The following is a 20,096-nucleotide window of genomic DNA, read 5'->3' on the forward strand; positions in this document are numbered from 1 at the left end:
ACACATATAAAGATACACAAACATATCCCTCCAAACTGCCAATATCCCAAAACCCCTCCTTTAAAGTGCAGGCATTGTACTTCCCATTTCCAGGACTCAAGTCCGACTATATGAAAATAACCGGTTTCCCTGAATCCCTTCACTAAATATTACCCTGCTCACACTCCAACAGATCGTCAGGTCCCAAGTACCATTCGTCTCCATTCACTCCTATCTAACACGCTCACGCACGCTTGCTGGAAGTCCAAGCCCCTTACCCACAAAACCTCCTTTACCCCCTCTCTCCAACCCTTTCGAGGACGACCCCTACCCCGCCTTCCTTCCCCTATAGATTTATATGCTTTCCATGTCATTCTACTTTGATCCATTCTCTCTAAATGACCAAACCACCTCAACAACCCCTCTTCTGCCCTCTGACTAATACTTTTATTAACTCCACACCTTCTCCTAATTTCCACACTCCGAATTTTCTGCATAATATTTACACCACACATTGCCCTTAAACAGGACATCTCCACTGCCTCCAACCGTCTCCTCGCTGCTGCATTTACCACCCAAGCTTCACACCCATATAAGAGTGTTGGTACTACTATACTTTCATACATTCCCTTCTTTGCCTCCATAGATAACATTTTTTGACTCCACATATACCTCAACGCACCACTCACCTTTTTTCCCTCATCAATTCTATGATTAACCTCATCCTTCATAAATCCATCCGCCGACACGTCAACTCCCAAGTATCTGAAAACATTCACTTCTTCCATACTCCTCCTCCCCAATTTGATATCCAATTTTTCTTTATCTAAATCATTTGACACCCTCATCACCTTACTCTTTTCTATGTTCACTTTCAACTTTCTACCTTTACACACACTCCCAAACTCATCCACTAACCTTTGCAATTTTTCTTTAGAATCTCCCATAAGCACAGTATCATCAGCAAAAAGTAACTGTGTCAATTCCCATTTTGAATTTGATTCCCCATAATTTAATCCCACCCCTCTCCCAAACACCCTAGCATTTACTTCCTTAACAACCCCATCTATAAATATATTAAACAACCATGGTGACATTACACATCCCTGTCTAAGACCTACTTTTACCGGGAAATAGTCTCCCTCTCTTCTACACACCCTAACCTGAGCCTCACTATCTTCATAAAAACTCTTTACAGCATTTAATAACTTACCACCTATTCCATATACTTGCAACATCTGCCACATTGCTCCTCTATCCACTCTATCATATGCCTTTTCTAAATCCATAAATGCAATAAAAACTTCCCTACCTTTATCTAAATACTGTTCACATATATGCTTCAATGTAAACACTTGATCTACACATCCCCTACCCACTCTGAAACCTCCTTGCTCATCCTCAATCCTACATTCTGTCTTACCTCTAATTCTTTCAATTATAACCCTACCGTACACTTTTCCTGGTATACTCAGTAAGCTTATTCCTCTATAATTTTTACAATCTCTTTTGTCCCCTTTCCCTTTATATAAAGGGACTATACATGCTCTCCGCCAATCCCTAGGTACCTTCCCCTCTTTCATACATTTATTGAACAAAAGTACCAACCACTCCAACACTGAAGATTGAGACACTTATGCAGCATATGGGAATCTTTATTCAGGAAACGTTTCGCCACACAGTGGCTTCATCAGTCCAATACAAAGAGGAAGGCGTAAGGAGAGGAGGAGAATGAGGTAATCAGTCCCTCAACCTGGAGTCGATGTGTTCAGTCCATCAATCTTGTAGAATGTACAGCATAGGGCCGTAGACGTGGCTTATATACTGTAGTGAGGTGACGTGAAGCAGATGGAGGCGGGGTCATAGTGGTACCATCCACTTCGACTAGTGGATGGTACCACTATGACCCCGCCTCCATCTGCTTCACGTCACCTCACTACAGTATATAAGCCACGTCTACGGCCCTATGCTGTACATTCTACAAGATTGATGGACTGAACACATCGACTCCAGGTTGAGGGACTGATTACCTCATTCTCCTCCTCTCCTTACGCCTTCCTCTTTGTATTGGACTGATGAAGCCACTGTGTGGCGAAACGTTTCCTGAATAAAGATTCCCATATGCTGCATAAGTGTCTCAATCTTCAACTTGTCGGTTTTTCAAACCAATCATCACACACTCCAACACTATATCCCCCCCTGCTTTTAACATTTCTGTCATGATCCCATCAGTACCAGCTGCTTTACCCCCTTTCATTTTACGTAATGCCTCACGTACCTCCCCCACACTTACATTCTGCTCTTCTTCACTCCTAAAAGATGGTATACCTCCCTGACCAGTGCATGAAATTACTGCCTCTGTTTCTTCCTTAACATTTAAAAGTTCCTCAAAATATTCTCGCCATCTACCTAATACCTCCATCTCCCCATCTACTAACTCCCCTACTCTGTTTTTAACTGACAAATCCATATTTTCCCTTGGCTTTCTTAACTTGTTTAACTCACTCCAAAATTTTTTCTTATTTTCATTAAAATTTCTTGACAGTGCCTCTCCCACTCTATCATCTGCTCTCCTTTTGCACTCTCTCACCACTCTCTTTACCTTTCTTTTACTCTCCATATATTCTGCTCTTCTTATAACACTTCTGCTTTGTAAAAACCTCTCATAAGCTACCTTTTTCTCTTTTATCACACCCTTTACTTCATCATTCCACCAATCACTCCTCTTTCCTCCTGCACCCACCCTCCTATAACCACAAACTTTTGCCCCACATTCTAATACTGCATTTTTAAAACTATTCCAACCCTCTTCAACCCCCCCATTACTCATCTTTGCACTATCCCACCTTTCTGCCAATAGTCGCTTATATCTCACCCGAACTTCCTCCTCCCTTAGTTTATACACTTTCACCTCCCTCTTACTTGTTGTTGCCACCTTCCTCTTTTCCCATCTACCTCTTACTCTAACTGTAGCTACAACTAAATAATGATCCGATATATCAGTTGCCCCTCTATAAACATGTACATCCTGGAGCCTACCCATCAACCTTTTATCCACCAATACATAATCTAATAAACTACTTTCATTACGTGCTACATCATACCTTGTATATTTATTTATCCTCTTTTTCATAAAATATGTATTACTTATTACCAAATTTCTTTCTACACATAGCTCAATTAAAGGCTCCCCATTTACATTTACCCCTGGCACCCCAAATTTACCTACTACTCCCTCCATAACATTTTTACCCACTTTAGCATTGAAATCCCCAACCACCATTACTCTCACACTTGATTCAAAACTCCCCACGCATTCACTCAACATTTCCCAAAATCTCTCTCTCTCCTCTACACTTCTCTCTTCTCCAGGTGCATACACGCTTATTATAACCCACTTTTCACATCCAATCTTTATTTTACTCCACATAATCCTTGAATTAATACATTTATAGTCCCTCTTTTCCTGCCATAGCTTATCCTTCAACATTATTGCTACTCCTTCTTTAGCTCTAACTCTATTTATACTGTGGCTTATTGCAAGGCAGAATATTTGAGTGTATTTATTATCCAATGGTTTATTGCAAGACTGAGTATTGAGTTTTATCTCAGTTAGTGACAAGATTGTAATGATAAGCATATATTTAACTTGTATTCGTGTGTAATAGTGTGTATAATACCATGTGCATATTTTTTTCTAAAAAAAAATTTAACACTGACAAATATGAGGTCATAGCAAAGTAGATTTATTCCAGCTATTCACAGAATCCAGTTTATGCCTAAAATATAAATTTCCAAAAAAATAAAAATAGCTTGTTTTAACATTTTTCTTAAGCTACTGCAAAAACCCAATTAAAATTGGAGGTGCTTGTAGTTTGTTTATCATTTGAAGACGGGTTGGACCAAGATGTGATCGGATGGCAAGTCGACAACACTGAGTTAAAGGCCGAGGATCCTTTTCATTGGTGACCAGAAGATGCGCAAGTGCCGAAGAGGGCCCTGCTAAGTCCCGTGCCGTGCGTCCCCGACTGTAGAAATGAAACTGAATTTATGAAGCACACTGTACTTATATCAAATTAATATGCAATTACAACTCTACAGTTATCAATGAAGGCCAAACTTCATCTTAAAAAAATCTATCACCTCAACACAGAAAATAATGTTACAATGTAGCTTACTTATCCTTCATGTAGACATCAGCTCCATATGCTAATAAAAGCTGAGCTGCATCCTCACTTTTACTGTACATAGCAATGAGATGAAGCGGAGTTTTGTGGTTCTTTATGGCATTTACACTAGCACCTAAAAAAAAAAAAAAAAAAAAAAAAAAAAAAAAATTTAATATTTTATTAAATATTTAAGGGTTGGTCATCACATCATTGGAGTATAAAACAAATTCCAACCACACAACAGAGCAAAAAACTAATGTGAAGGACCTGGGAGTGATAATGTCAGAGGATCTCACTTTCAAAGATCACAGCAATGTATCTGCTACATTTGCTAGAAAAATGATGGGATGGATAATGAGAACCTTCAAACCTAGGGATGCCAAGCCTATGATGATTCTCTTCAAATCACTTGTTCTTTCTAGACTGGAATATTGCTGTACACTAACAATGCCTTTCAAGGCAGGAGAAACTGCTGACCTGGAGAGGGTACAGAAAACCTTCATGGCACACATAAGTATGATAAAACACCTAAATTGCAAGGAATGATTGACATTCCTTGACTTGTATTCCCTGGAATGCAGGCAAGAAAGATACATGATAATATACACTTTGAAAATCCTAGAGGGATTAGTACCAAATTTGCTCACGAAAATCACTCCCTATGAAAGCAGAAGACTTGGCAGGCAGTGCAACATCCCCCCCAATAAACAGCAAAAGTGCCACAAGTATGCATACATAAGGGGGATTACCAACAGACCCCTGGCTGTCTTTAAGAAGGCACTGGACAGGCACCTAAAGTCAGTACCTGACCAGCCAGGCTGTGGTTTGTATATTGGTTTGCATGCAGCCAACAGTAACAGCCTGGTTGATCAGGCCCTGATCCACCGCGAGGCCTGGTCACAGACTGGGCCATGGGGGCGTTGACCCTCAAAGCCCTCTCCTGGTGATTAAGTGTATTATTTTACTTTCTAGTTTATGAATATCAAATGATTTTATTATTTCAAAAAATTCTTGAGAAAAACAAAAAAGAAGTGCAAACACTCACCATTTAACTAAAAAACATTTTTAAAAATTATGTACATAAGTTAATTCAAAACATTTGGGTACAAATCTGTCCAAAGAATGAAAACTTTGATTAGAAAATAATTAATGTTACATCTTCAATTCAGACACTTGTGCAACACATGGGAATCTTTATTGAAGAAACGTTTCACTCTTGTGATGGACTGAACACATCGATTCCAGGTTGAGGGACTGATTACCTCGAACTCCTCCTCTCCTTACCCATTTCTACTTTGTATTGGACTGATGAAGCCACTGTGTGGCAAAACGTTTCTTCAATAAAGATTCCCATGTGTTACATTCTTCAACTTGTCAGTTTTCAAAACCATTCACCACATCTTCAATTCAGCTGGGCTTAGACACACCATTTGGGTGACAAGAAATGAGGTCCTGCAGATAGCATGTTAGCCTTCCATGTGTCTTAATTTCATCTTGTCGGTATTATATACCATTCTTGTACTACTATTACTACTACTACTACCACCACCTCTTCCTGCCTATATATAGCCGTCCTGCTCCATTTCTGGTTAGTGTGACTTTGTAAATGGTCCAAGTCGGACCGAAACATCGTCGTAAGCTTCTCTCTTTTATGTGTGGGTTATTTGTGTAGCCTTCCAGGACAGTGTGCACTGGAATTTTTTTGTGCCTATTTTTAGACATACTTTTTTACGAAACTTAAAATGTTCTTTTGCATTCTGCCCCATCCAGCACGAATTATTACAAGCTACTGTGCAAAAAGATATTCAGTAAAATATGAAGTCAATTACCAAGGAAACGAAAAGTGAGGTTAGCTGAATGAACATCCTGTAATTCTAGGAAATAAAAATTAACTTGGCTTTAACTTTTACTACCACTATCAACAGGGAAACAAAAAAACATAGCTATAAATTAAGAAAAAATACCACAAGATGCTGGAAGGTTCCTCAGAAGCAGAGTGGTAGAACAACAGAATGATTTATAGAAATACCAATAAGTGTTAAACTACTGAACAATTCAAAAACTTATTTGATAATTTAAACACTGAACAAGGGGCACCATGAGTTTAGCTATTCTTCTATAGCTACAAATAGGTACATATTTACAAATCTTTCTTTTTCTTACAACAAACTGGCCATATCCCACCAAGGCAGGGTGGCCCAAAAAGAAAAACGAAAGTTTCTCTTTTTAAATTTAGTAATTTATACGGGAGAAGGGGTTACTAGCTTCTTGCTCCCGGCATTTTAGTCGCCTCTTACAACACGCATGGCCTACGGAGGAAGAATTCTGTTCCACTTCCCCATGGAGATAAGAGGAAATAAACAAGAACAAGAACTAGAAAGAAAATAGAAGAAAACTCAGAGGGGTATGTATATATATGCTTGTACATGTGGTGTAAATATTATGCAGAAAATTCGGAGTGTGGAAATTAGGAGAAGGTGTGGAGTTAATAAAAGCATTAGTCAGAGGGCAGAAGAGGGGTTGTTGAGGTGGTTTGGTCATTTAGAGAGAATGGATCAAAGTAGAATGACATGGAAAGCATATAAATCTATAGGGGAAGGAAAGAGGGGTAGGGGTCGTCCTCGAAAGGGTTGGAAAGAGGGGGTAAAGGAGGTTTTGTGGGTGAGGGGCTTGGACTTCCAGCAAGCGTGCATGAGCGTGTTAGATAGGAGTGAATGGAGACGAATGATACTTGGGACCTGACGATCTGTTGGAGTGTGAGCAGGGTAATATTTAGTGAAGGGATTCAGGGAAACCGGTTATTTTCATATAGTCGGACTTGAGTCCTGGAAATGGGAAGTACAATGCCTGCACTTTAAAGGAGGGGTTTGGGATATTGGCAGTTTGGAGGGATATGTTGTGTATCTCTATACGTATATGCTTCTAAACTGTTATATTCTGAGCACCTCTGCAAAAGCAGTGATAATGTGTGAGTGTGGTGAAAGTGTTGAATGATGATGAAAGTATTTTCTTTTTGGGGATTTTCTTTCTTTTTTTTTTTTGGGTCACCCTGCCTCGGTGGGAGACGACCGACTTGTTGAAAAAAAAAAAATGTATGTGTAGTGTGCCCTAAGTGTAAGTAGAAGTAGCAAGATGTACCTGAAATCTTGCATGTTTATGAGACAGAAAGACACCAGCAATCCCACCATTTAAAATGATTACAGACTTCTGTTTTACACTCACTCGGCAGAATAGTGGTATCTCCCTGGGCGGTTGCTGTCTACCAACCTACTACCTACAATATTTACAAATACTATACATGTATATAATTACAATATGCACATCTATCTACCTCTATATCTATCTTTCTCTCTCTTCCTAATCATAGTTGCCAACATGCATAACAGGTACAGAATTATAATCCTCAGCAGACATATTGCCATAATAAGTTAGAACTCAATATACAGTAAATAAAGAATGGTATAAAAATCCCTGTGTTAACATTTTCAGCCCATGAAAAAAGTTGGATTGACTGCAGTGCCAGACATCTCAAATACCCAGAAAAAAAAGAAGTGTACAACACTTTTTTATATAAAATGTACCTTTGTGGAAAAGAAAGATTAACAAGATTTGGCAGTACAGGCAGGCCATGCGTTACAAAATCTGCTTTATGGCATTTTACTAATACAGCGGTTTCGAATTACCCATTCCTCATTTATTCAGATTTTCTACAATATATTCACCACTCACTATAAGCTAAGAATGAAAATATTTTAAGGTAAGTAATGTGTCAACCACCCAGGGAGGTACTACCATCCTGCCAAGTGAGTGTGAAATGGAAACCTGTAATTGTTTTAAGTGATGGTAGGCTTGCTGGTGTCTTTTTTCTGTCTCATAAACATGCAAGATTGCAGGTACGTCTTGTTACTTCTACTTACACTTAGGTCACACTACACATGCATGTACAAGCATATATATACACACACCCCTCTGGGTTTTCTTTTATTTTCTTACTAGTTCTTGTTCTTGTTTATTTCCTCTTATCTCCATGAGGAAGTGGAACAGAATTCTTCCTCCGTAAGCTATGCGTGTTGTAAGAGGCGACTAAAATGCCAGGAGCACAGGGCTAGTAACCCCTTATCCTGTAAACATTACTAAAGTTGAAAAGAGAAATTTCTGTTTTTCTTTTTGGGCCACTCTGCTTCAATGGGATACAGCCGGTTTGTTAAAAGAAGAAAGAAAAGAAACCCCAGAAGTGTATTCTGCGACTTTACCAGATTTGAGGAGGAAATTGATGCACGATATGGATGGAAACTGCATGGAACACGTAGCATGCAGTGGTGTTCCATAATGAAGATCATTCACATTCAGTTTTGCTCCAGCAATGATGAGGACAGTAACAATGTCAGTGTAACCTGAAAAAAATGGGGTGATTTTAAATACTTTTCTTATGCTTAAACTACCAAAGTCTTCAACGAAAAGAGATCAAACATATTATGCTTTGGTGAGTAGGACTACTATATAGTTGTATTTTTTATTAATTATTTATAAATACAATTTTAAAATAATATTTTTTGTGGCTCTTGAACATTCAAAAATGTATGAAAAGTATTGTGTGTGGTTCTTCTTATTGAAGAACTTATCCGCCCCTGGTGTATACAGTATATACAAAATAGCAGAAATTTCTATAGTCATACAAACATATTTACATCACAATTTTCAGGCTCTTTAGCTTGTGTTCAGTATAGCTCACCCACACTAGTTTCCAGTAGTAGCTGACCATCAAACTGATCATCAGATTTCCATGTTATCATTTCTGTATGATTACTATGTACTGATGAAATTTTTCACCATGGTGTTTCGTTTCACAGAAACTGTATTGGAGCAAAACTAAGTTTAGATTTTAATTTGGCATCCCAAAATTAAATGTGAAATAAAACCACTGTTGGCCAATGTAATGTGAAGAAACTCTTCTACTTTATAATACTGTATAAACTAGAAGTGTGTGAGGGTATTATAGAACATGGTAAATATACAGTTATATTTTTGCCAATTGTTGTTGAGATGATGGGATCATGACAGAAATGTTAAAAGCAGGGGGGGACATAGTGTTGGAGTGGTTGGTACTTTTGTTTGATAAATGTATGAAAGAGGGGAAGGTACCTAGGGATTGACGGAGAGCATGTATAGTCCCTTTATATAAAGGGAAAGGGGACAAAAGAGATTGTAAAAATTATAGAGGAATAAGTTTACTGAGTATACCAGGAAAAGTATACGGTAGGGTTATAATTGAAAGAATTAGAGGTAAGACAGAATGTAGGATTGCGGATGAGCAGGGAGGCTTCAGAGTGGGTAGGGGATGTGTAGATCAAGTGTTTACATTGAAGCATATATGTGAACAGTATTTAGATAAAGGTAGGGAAGTTTTTATTGCATTTATGGATTTAGAAAAGGCATATGATAGAGTGGATAAAGGAGCAATGTGGCAGATGTTGCAAGTATATGGAATAGGTGGTAAGTTACTAAATGCTGTAAAGAGTTTTTATGAGGATAGTGAGGCTCAGGTTAGGGTGTGTAGAAGAGAGGGAGAATACTTCCCGGTAAAAGTAGGTCTTAGACAGGGATGTGTAATGTCACCATGGTTGTTTAATATATTTATAGATAATGTGTGAGTGTGGTGAAAGTGTTGAATGATGATGTAAGTATTTTCTTTTTGGGGATTTTCTTTCTTTTTTGGGTCACCCTGCCTCGGTGGGAGACGGCCGACTTGTTGAAAAAAAAAAAAAAAAATGTCATACCTCTTAAAGCTGCTTCATGCAATGGTGTTGAAAGAAGAAGAGGTGGATTCACAACTGCACCATGATTCAGTAGCATTTTGACACACTCTACATTACCACCAGCACAGGCATCACATAAGGGAGTACTATTATCAATACTCTGAGCATTAACCTAAAAAAAAAAAAATAATATTTTACTAATATTGCGCAGACTTTTCAGTGAGTTACAGACCACTTCAAAAACGTAAGGCACTGTATCTAACACTGCAAACCTTTCAAATAAATTAATACAAAGTTCTGTAAATGTGAGATGAAAATCTGATTCTAGTGATATTAACTTACTGAAGAAATTATTGCTTTAGTTAATCATTAAGCTAGAACAGTACATGTATACATTTTAATTATAAATTCTTGGCAAACTATGTTCTCTCCAAGTTTCAGCATCCTATTAATGTGATGATTACTCCTTGACTCCAACAAACAGGTAACATTAACAATTATTTTTATTATCCAAAGCAGGCTGTCCTTCACAAGAACCTCCCACCTCAATCATTAAAAGGTAAATAAACTAATAATCTCTCCTCGACTGCAGAATCAACCCTAGTAGGAAAAATCCTAAATTCCCAAGCACAAGTTAAAAAATTTTCTTACAGGTCAGTACCCAAGCTCCCTATATCTATTACCAACTACACCTACCATCCAACTTACGACCTGCTCAACATACGACCACTCGACTTACGACCGTGTTTTTTATGCCAAATTTCTGGGAAATAAACAACTGTTTGTGTTGTACACAGTGTTTACCCTAAACCTTACAGTATAAAATACAGTACTAACAGCATAAAAAGTAAAGTAAAAAATGAAATACCAAAAAAAAAAAAAAAACAATAAAATAAAGTCTTTACAAAAATGTGATGTTGATATTCAGTAGTAAAGTTCGACTTACGTCCATTTTGACTTACGACCGGTTGGTCGGAACCAAGCTCGGTCGTAAGTTGGATGGTAGGTGTACCTCCTGAGAGCAAGGAAATAAAGCTAATTTACTTTCGGTTATGTATAAGAAAGCTGCACATGTCCTATCAGCACTATTGTGGTTCTGTTTAAATAAACTATTGAAACCAAAACATACCCAAACATAAACAAACTAGGGTTACACCAATCTACAAAGTGGAAACTCATCAGAAATCAATAGGTAAAGGCCAGTTTCTAACTTACCACTAATAACTAAGATCTTCTTTCAACAAACCGGCCGTATCCCACCGAGGTAGGGTGGCCCAAAAGGAAAAACAAAAGTTTCTTCTTTTAAATTTAGTAATGTATACAGGAGAAGGGGTTACTAGCCCCTTGCTCCCAGCATTTCAGTTGCCTCTTATGACACACATGGCTTACAGAGGAAGGATTCTGTTCCACTTCCCCATGGAGAATAAGATATTTGAAAAAATAATGCACAAGTGAATGTATGAATTCATAACAAAACACTATTCTTAACCTTCGCCTGTTTGGCCTTGGGCCCCAAAAAAGTACAAATGATACAATAATAAAAATGGGTGACTTAGTCTTTAAATTCCTAGAAAAGAATAAAAATCCAATAAGCATCGTCACTGACTTAAGAAAAAAACATTTGATGCAGTAAATCACAATATCATACTCCTTAAATGAAAATGCTATGGAATAAGAAACTATGTACGTACTTTCCTTCTCATGTCCTACCTCAAGGACAGACTCCAACACATGACAACAGCTGAGAACAGCATCACTGTGTGATCCTTGTGGGCTTAGTGCTTTGTTTTGATTATAATAATAATAGCTGGCACCACTTCATCTACTAGACCCATTAACATAGGGGTGTTGTGAGGCAGTATCCTAAGACCCATTTAATTTTTCTTTTACATCAATGACCTACCAAATACATTTCAACAACTTAAACCAGTTTTATTACCAGTGGCGATGCTAGGGTTGGTGTTACCCAGGGCAGCATCTTTGGTGTCACCCCTATGAAATCCAAGGGCGGGGGAATGGGAGGAGTAAATTCCAGTTACGTCACTACTGCATGACCAGTGATTAATGTTTAGCAATGAGAACGTTCGGGGGCCATAAACTGAACTTTATTAATTATAAAATAAATAATCATAGTAATATTGTGGAAACAAACTCAAATACCACATTGAGTACAGGCAACAGATCCTACATTTATTCATCTTCAACAATGAAAAAAAAAAAAACATGAAAAATAAGGAAAAATGCTAGTTCTGATTTGACCTTGATTGAGTACAGGTAACATGTCAATGAATTTGATCTTACATTTCCTTGCCTTCAATCCTGCAAAATTATCTATCACATCATCAACACTCTTATATGGGTGTGAAGCTTGGGTTGTAAATGCTGCAGCAAGGAGGTGGTTGGAGGCAGTGGAGATGTCCTGTCTAAGAGCAATGTGTGGTGTAAATATTATGCAGAAAATTTGGACTGTGGAAATTAGAAGAAGGTGTGGAGTTAATAAAAGTATTAGTCAGAGGGCTGAAGAGGGTTTGTTGAGGTGGTTTGGTCATTTAGAGAGAATGGATCAAAGCAGAATGACATGGAGAGCGATAAATCTGTAGGGGAAGGAAGGCGGGGTAGGGGTCGTCTTCAAAAAGGTTGGAGGGAGGGGGTAAAGGAGATGTTGTGGGCGAGGGGTTTGGACTTCCAGCAAGCGTACATGAGCGTGTTAGATAGGAGTGAATGGAGACAAATGGTATTTGGGACCTGACGATCTGTTGGAGTGTGAGCAGGGTAATATTTAGTGAAGGGATTCAGGGAAACCGGTTATTTTATATAACCGGACTTGAGTCCTGGAAATGGGAAGTACAATGCCTGCACTCTAAAGGAGGGGTTTGGGATATTGGCAGTTTGGAGAGATATATTGTGTATTTTTATACGTATATACTTCTAAGCTGTTGTATTCTGGGCACCTCTGCAAAAACAGTGATTATGTGTGAGTGAGGTGAAAGCATTGAATGATGATCAAAGTATTTTCTTTTTGGGGATTTTCTTTCTCTTTTGGTCACCCTGCCTCGGTGGGAGACGGCCGACTTGTTGAAAAAAAAAAATCAAAATCAATGATTTTCCCTACATAGGCCTATTTATACTCTGTAATCATATAATAGGCTATTTAGAAATGAAGGATTTTTCTCTTATGTTGCTGCAGCATGGTTTTGGGCATTAGTGTCACCTTCTTTAGAGGCTCTATGGCATCACCCCCCTAAATGGTGTCACCCAGGGCAGCCCCCCCCCTTATGACACCCCTGTTTATTACAGATGACACTGCCTGTGTCATATTCAACCCATACCTAGTTGACCTAAACAACATAGTCATTGCTGGTCTAAAAAGAGATATCAGCTTTTACAGCAACAAATACATTAACACTATAGTACATGTATACTGACAGGACCTACTACATAGAGTTTGAGAATAAAGCTAAAAATGTTTAACTGAACATAAAGATAAATAATACCCACAGTGAAAGATAAGACGAGAGAAAATTTTCAGGTATTTACCTTGACAGCAAATTTAAATTCAACACACACATACAAGGTACTATCAAAAAGTTCCCAGACTCAAATCTTCAAGTGCTTCCTGGGGGAGGTGGGAGGAAACATGGTGGCTACATAGATCACACTTCACAGTATGCTCCTTTGTGTAGTAGTGTGGCAAGTTTCAGTGAGGTCAGTAATTCTGCTGAGATTAGAGGGGCATTTTTTGTCATATTGTCAGTGCACTGTCGTGATTTTTTGTGCAACAGAATGGGATCTTTAAAAGAAAGAACAGTGTGTGTGCATGTTGATGAAATTCTGTTTCAAGCTCAGTAAAACAACTACTGAAACTCGCAAAATACTTCAGCAACCATTTGGTGATGAAGCAATGGGTGAGACACAATGTTTTGAATGGTTTTCTCAATTCAAAGCAGGACAAATGTCAGTTGAGGATGATGAACACACTGGTTGTCCATCATCAAAAACAGATGCCAACATTAAAAAAGTGAAGATGGCTATTCATAAAAATAATCGTTGGAGTATTCAGAACACTGCAAATACTTTGAGAATTTCTTATGGGTTGTGTCACAGCATTTTGACTGAAAATTTGAACATGAGGCAAGTGGTTGCATTATTTGTGCCAAATTTGCTGACTCAAGACCAGACAGCCCATCAGTCTGGTTATTGCCCACCCTCCCTACTCCACAGAGTTAGACCCCTGTGATGTCTTCTCTTCCCAAAAATAAAAATCGTACTCACAGGGTGGTGTGTTAATGACATGCACATTCAAACAGAATCACAGGCCATGCCAGATGCCATTAGAAGAGTTCCAGAAATGTTTTGAGAAGTGGCAGAGGCACTGGGATCAATGTATAGCCTCCCAAGGAGAATACTTCAAAGGAGACAACTTCAACTCAGTGATAAGGTAAGCTTATACATTTTTTCATCACAATCCAGAAACTTTTTGATAGCACCTTGTACTTAAGACAGTTTCCAAAACAGCAATGTGCCTAGTTATTTAAATTTATTAATTATTTTATAAAATATTTTAACTCTAATTTTACTCACCCATGCTCCCTTCTGAAGTAGGTAATCAGTAATCTCGACATCCCCTGTGAGGCAGGCCATGTGAAGTGGTGTGACACGGTCATAGTGCTGCTCATTAATGTCATGACCATTTGCTACGAGATTCTGAACCTCTGTAAAATTTCTTGATGCAACTGCGTTGTGCAAGGGAAACATTTGAACCCCTGCAAATAATGATAACATTGTAATACAATAAACAAAAACTATTTTCAAGCAAATATTATTTAAAATAGTTGATACAAAGCTTAAAATTCACTGCTTTAACAGAAAAGTGTATCCATAAATATGAAAGTCTGTATACTGTATAAAGAGTACTCTACCACAGATGTGTAAAATTCAGTACTGTATAATAGACTATTATACACTATACTTATAAATACTGACCATGACATTTCACCACATGGGTGAAATGTCATGAATTAAGGTTCCATATACCAACATATTGGTATGTCACACTATTATCTATCTGACAGGAAGAAGATAAGATTTTGTTTGGATTTTTAACCCTGGAGGGTCAACCTGCAGGATAACCCAAGAAAAGTCAGTGCATCATTGAGGACCCCCATTGGGGGTCCTTAAATCTTCTCCCAGGATGCAACCCACACCAGTCGACTAACACCCAGGTACCTATTTGCTTGCTAGGTGAACAGGAACAACAGGTGTAAGGAAGCAAGCCCAATGTTTCCGTCCTTACCAGGGATCGAACCACGGACACTCACCACTATACCACTCCCTAATCTACCCTTACCTAACCTATGGTATTTGTGCCTGAGGATCTACTACGACTAATCTTAAACCATTAATAGCCCAACAAAATGTTACTGTACAGATTATCACCCATTCCTGTGCCAGACAACACACCCCTCCACTCTTCAAGAGTTTGAACTTACTAAATATACAAAATATGCACTTACATTACTGTGCCTATTATATACTATATAGAATATTAAACTTTAACATAAACCCTTCCCTCAAATTTCTTCTTGACAGTTACAACAGAACACACAGACAACACAAGGCACAAAACTCTCTCTTTGCATGGGGTGTCTGCCTCACCCTATGCAAAAATGCAATGCACATAAAGGACCCCAAGGTCTAGAATTCATTGCCAGCAAAAGATCTCCTGTCTGCCAATCAATGCAGAGCTATAATTAAAAATCAACTCATTTCCCTAACTTAACTACACCAATACTATGCTATACCAAACAAAACCAATTCATCTATACCTAGCTGTATGACCCAGGTAGGTTTGGTGCTTCCTTTTGATTATAATAATAGTTATCTATACCTAACAAAACCAACTCGTCTAACTATTTCCTGAAATCATAGAGCCTGCTAGAAACTACTTAATGAGTTTAAAGTATTAATATGCTTGCTGTAGAATTACCAGTATAATTACCCGGCCAGGGCCTTTTCCAAAAGGTGGCCCGGCCTTGGATCCCTGTCGTGGGAGTGTCTCAGACCAGTGTCTGCCATGGGAAGAGGTACAAGTATCTCCTCATCGTCTGGGACCAGCTGTCCCCTGCCCCCACAGGGCTCGGAGGAAGAAGCTAGGCACCTTGGGCTGCCACAAATCCCGCCCACACTGGGTTCAAAGGGTGTAGCAGCTGCATAGCAGCAGACAATGTCAGGCAGTGCAAAGGTATAAAACACTACAGGATCCTTTTGGAGCCATACCTCAGCTATGGGCATTAAGCCTGAGCACTGGGGAAGTTCAAGAATGCCTCTAGCTTTGTGTGTTGCTGCTGCTACGACTAAACTTGTCCATTGCACTCCTCTATTAATACATAATTTTGTTTATAGTGTATATTGTACTTGTAATTGTACCACTCAAGTAGTCTTTAAGCATCAGGATTAATCTGCCCAAAAACTACATTTTTTATACTCCACAAACAAATAAAATCTTCGTTTATATAGATTTAACCTATGATAGCACAATAAAGTCAGAGTGTCCAGCATGTTTCCACTGGGGTCCCAAAATAACATTCAGAAAAAATCATGGAAATTTAAGTATAATTCAAAACAATATACATTAAATTGTCATTTCATTATATATAGTATTTTTAAAATACAACATTTCACTCACTTGTATAAACTGTATCAAGAACTGGACCAGAAGCCATAGTAACTACACATTAGTACACAAGATGCAGAAAACAGGAGCACTACTTTCCCCTGCTAAAACTTGCTATGTTCTAACCTAAGTTAGGTTAAGACAATCGAGGAACTGGTATTACAAGACATTGTACAGAGCATGGCACACTTGGCAGCAGCAGAGTGGGCACTTGGCTAGTGGTTCAACTGTTCCTGTTGATGCAGGTAACTGACCTGATGCTCTCACACACCAGAACTTTCTTGACGTAATCACAGACCAATGGTTTTTCTGACCCAATCACAGACCTGAGGGACCAGAACGTCCGCTGATGCAATCACGGACCTAACAGCTGATTGATTGTTGAGGGAGCTAATGGCCTCAACTGAGTAAGCCGTATTGACCACCACCTCCAGGTATCTGGGGAATAAATACTGTTTAAATTTGAGTAGAGAAGGCAGAGGGAACAAGTACTTTTATACAAGAAATGAGACACGCGTTACTTAATTATGAGTATAGGCAGACAATCACACCATCCATGGGCCACTGGCCGGCTACCCCAAAAAGTTGTCCCTCACCCCCCAAAAAAACGGAGCTGGAGTTTAGCACCTAATTAACGTCCTCCGCATGGCGAGGTACAAAAATGATTAATATTTAAAAAATAGCAGCGAAGAATGTGCCTCTTGAAAGCATGTTGAGAGACGTTAAAAAACATTTAACAGGGTTTCATTTCATATTCATATGACAGGATGGTTGTACATTATTTCTATCAAAACTAAGCGTTAAACCCACAAGGTTCATAGAGGGATGGTAGTGTACCCCTCGTAGATGAAGGAATATAAGCCTAGAGCGCAAATAAATAAGAAGAATTTAAGAGTATATATTTTTGTTTTGTAATCAGAGGAAGCACTAGTAGAGCGCATGGGTAATGGGAGCCAATCAGGTTCAATACAAACAAGGGGAGGATAAACCCCCATCGCTGCATCAAGAGCCCCTCACTAGCATCAAGGCACCTCCCTTGATGGGGCAAGACAGTTCAAGTGCCGAAAAAGTTAAAACAAGAGAGGACTTGCAGCAGCAAGGGCGGCGCAGAACCAGCTGATGTTGACGCAATCACTGTCCCTCCAGCTGATGTTTATTTACAGGTGTTGGTGTCCTTCATGGTCAACAGATGTCGCTGACTCTACCATAACAGACGACAGCCATACTTGGCGGCAAAGAAAGATTTATTCTGGTCTTTTTCCATCTTTCGTGTACAAATACCGTCCCGTTTGGGATATGGGACAATCTAGCAGTGCCTTCTGTCAGTCAGGTAAGTGAATGTAAAATAAATGGTTGTCTATATGCAAGCACTGATGCAAATGAGTAAGGGTGGCACATGACGTGCAGCGTGTTCAACTACGTTGTTTTGGTTGTGATCACGAGTTGCACCTGTAAATCTTCAGTGGGATATTTAGCATGATTGGTGTTTGGGAAGGAAGGCAGCTCGCCAGGCTCACGAAAGTATTTCGACGGGGAATTTGATTTTACAAATTGTTGTTTGTTAAAGATAACATTTATAGAAGAAAATTACAAAATTATTTTTTTTTCGTTTTTACGGAGTCCAGCAGTAGGTTTATAGGCTTTTTGTAAGGCAATTTGTGTTTAGTTAGTCATTCCCTTGCCTGTTTTTATAGTTGCCTAACTACATGCATTGACGTTATTTGGAAATTTGTTCCACTAATCTACAAATTTGTTGCCATTCTAAATCTATCTTAGTCTGTTGTTGCAAACTTTGTCTTCGTTAAATATTTTAAGCTCATTTATATCCCCTTATTCATGTTTTTCATTTGTATACTTCTATAGTAACATAAAAATCCTCTCTAATTCTAGAAGGTTTTAAAATTTTTAACACGGGCTGTCTGCCACCGAGGTAGGGTGACCTAAAAAGAAAGAGGAAACGCCTCCACTATCATTCATTCAGTTACTGTCATGCCAGAAATATACTGACACATTTCAAATGACCCTCCGAACTGCAGCATTTTCACTCCTTCAGGGTGTAGACACTACACTTTCACCTCCAGGACTCGAGCTTGACTAACTGGTTTCCCCTGAATCCCTTTATAAGTGTTGCCTTGATACTTTCAACACATTATTTATGTACAGAGATGTTCCAATTTATATCCACTTTGAAAAAGAAAGCTAAAGCTGAGATGTCTGTATTTCGGACTCACACTGATGGCCTCTTCAGATGAATAAAGAATATAAGGGATGACACTTATATACACAGGTAGGTCACGTAACCCAAGTCACGTTATGTAACTCAGGTGTAGAAACCAGGCCAGGTGTGGGAACGAAGGTGGGCGCAGGCACTAGGTCAAGGCTGTGCAAAAGGTTAACCAGGAAAGTGGGCAGGTACATATTTAACTACTTAACAAACAGAGCGAAGTAATAAACAGGGAAATAAAGGTACAGTACTCGCCCCGCTTCTCTCTCATTCTCGTTCCTGAATTAGAGAAATGAATCATCCCAGGCAGATACCAGAATCTACAGGAGAGTGGCGTCTATCGAGAGCACAGCGAATCTTTAAACTTCTATAAACCAAAGCTCTATAGCCCTTGTGGCTTAGCGCTTCTTTTTGATTATAATAATAATATAAACCAAAGCTTCCAGTGAGCCACCGACAATAATATAATAATTAATGGGGACAGATATCAGTAACTACACTATGAAAAAAAAACCTGAGGAATTAAAGACTGAATCGGAGGACAAGACAAGCTCAAACCATACAGTAGAGTGTAAGTTCATTGTGTCAGAATCTTACGTTCAATGATGACAACAACGTTAGCGTTGAATTAACGAGGAAAATAATTGGCTGGATAACTGAAACAAGATATGCTGAGCCTAGACACTTGCTCTCTCTAGGCTGTAATACTGTTGTATGCTAATAGCTCTCTTCAAAACAGGAGAAATCGCAGAATTGGTTAACGTCCACATAACCTTTACTGGGAATGATTGAAGTCTCTTGAACTTTAGTCATTGGAACGTAGGCGAGAAGTACATCATAATTTACACCTTGAAAATTCTGAATGGACTAGTCTCAAACATGTACACTTAAATCACTCCACGTTTAAGGAAGAGGCTTGGCAGAAGATGCAGAATACCTCAGTGACAGGCATTGTGCGACGAGCATAAGAACATAAGAAAGAAGGAACACTGCATCAGGCCTACTGACCCGTGCGAAGCAGGTCCATGCCACCCCCCGGCCTACAACAATGACCACCTAGTCAGGTCACTTCCACTTAAGGAAGAAGCACGGCACCAAACCTGGTAGCCCAAGCCAGTTAGGTCCAACTCACACCCACCCACACCCACTCATGTATTTATCCAACCTATTTTTAAGACTACAAAGCGTCTTAGCGTCTATGACGGTACTCGAGAGTTTGTTTCACTCATCCACAACTCTATTACCAAACCAGTGCTTTCCTATATCCTTCCTGAATCTGAACTTTTCCAACTTGA

General features: G+C 38.9%; 2 protein-coding genes across 6 annotated transcripts in view; one reads left to right on the forward strand and one right to left on the reverse strand.

The window, feature by feature from the left end:
* Positions 1-3,529: 3,529 nt before the first annotated feature.
* On the reverse strand, positions 3,530-18,920 carry LOC128687896 (ankyrin repeat and SOCS box protein 13). 4 transcript variants are annotated; one of them, XM_070083519.1, is made up of 7 exons: positions 18,809-18,920; positions 16,590-17,015; positions 14,486-14,667; positions 9,926-10,076; positions 8,402-8,542; positions 4,158-4,281; positions 3,530-4,007 (listed from the first exon to the last, which is right to left on the reverse strand). In XM_070083519.1, the coding sequence occupies exons 2-7, from the start codon at positions 16,624-16,626 to the stop codon at positions 3,815-3,817; spliced, it is 828 nt and encodes a 275-aa protein (XP_069939620.1). In that variant the 5' UTR covers positions 16,627-17,015; positions 18,809-18,920; the 3' UTR covers positions 3,530-3,814. The 4 variants fall into 4 exon arrangements, with proteins under 4 accessions (XP_069939620.1, XP_053631447.1, XP_053631446.1 ...); XM_053775472.2 differs by lacking the exon at positions 18,809-18,920 and adding an exon at positions 17,669-17,806 and having other exon boundaries at positions 16,832-17,015; XM_053775471.2 differs by lacking the exon at positions 18,809-18,920 and adding an exon at positions 17,669-17,806 and having other exon boundaries at positions 16,704-17,015.
* The window catches only part of neur (E3 ubiquitin-protein ligase neur), a 384,394-nt gene continuing 382,074 nt past the window's right edge, over positions 17,777-20,096 (forward strand). The window contains exon 1 of one of the 2 annotated variants that reach the window (XM_070083516.1): positions 17,777-17,907. In XM_070083516.1, coding sequence (XP_069939617.1) covers positions 17,874-17,907 — 34 coding nt within the window. In that variant the 5' untranslated portion in view covers positions 17,777-17,873. The remainder of the gene's footprint in view (positions 17,908-20,096) is intronic. The other variant, XM_070083515.1, reaches the window with a different exon arrangement.

This window comes from Cherax quadricarinatus, chromosome 10, assembly GCF_038502225.1.
Source record: "Cherax quadricarinatus isolate ZL_2023a chromosome 10, ASM3850222v1, whole genome shotgun sequence".
Taxonomy (NCBI): Eukaryota; Metazoa; Arthropoda; class Malacostraca; order Decapoda; family Parastacidae; genus Cherax; species Cherax quadricarinatus.

What these genes read in the sequence shown, in the direction of transcription:
- LOC128687896 (XM_070083519.1), bottom strand. Translation starts at nt 16,626, where the DNA reads ATGGCTTCTGGTCCAGTTCTTGATACAGTTTATACAA. An exon ending in CAATTTCCTCCTCAAATCTG is followed by an intron (nt 4,282 to 8,401) that starts GTAAAGTCGCAG and finishes TTTTTTTTTTAG; the next exon opens with GTGCTAGTGTAAATGCCATA. An exon ending in GATGTCTACATGAAGGATAA is followed by an intron (nt 4,008 to 4,157) that starts GTAAGCTACATT and finishes TCATTTCTACAG; the next exon opens with TCGGGGACGCACGGCACGGG.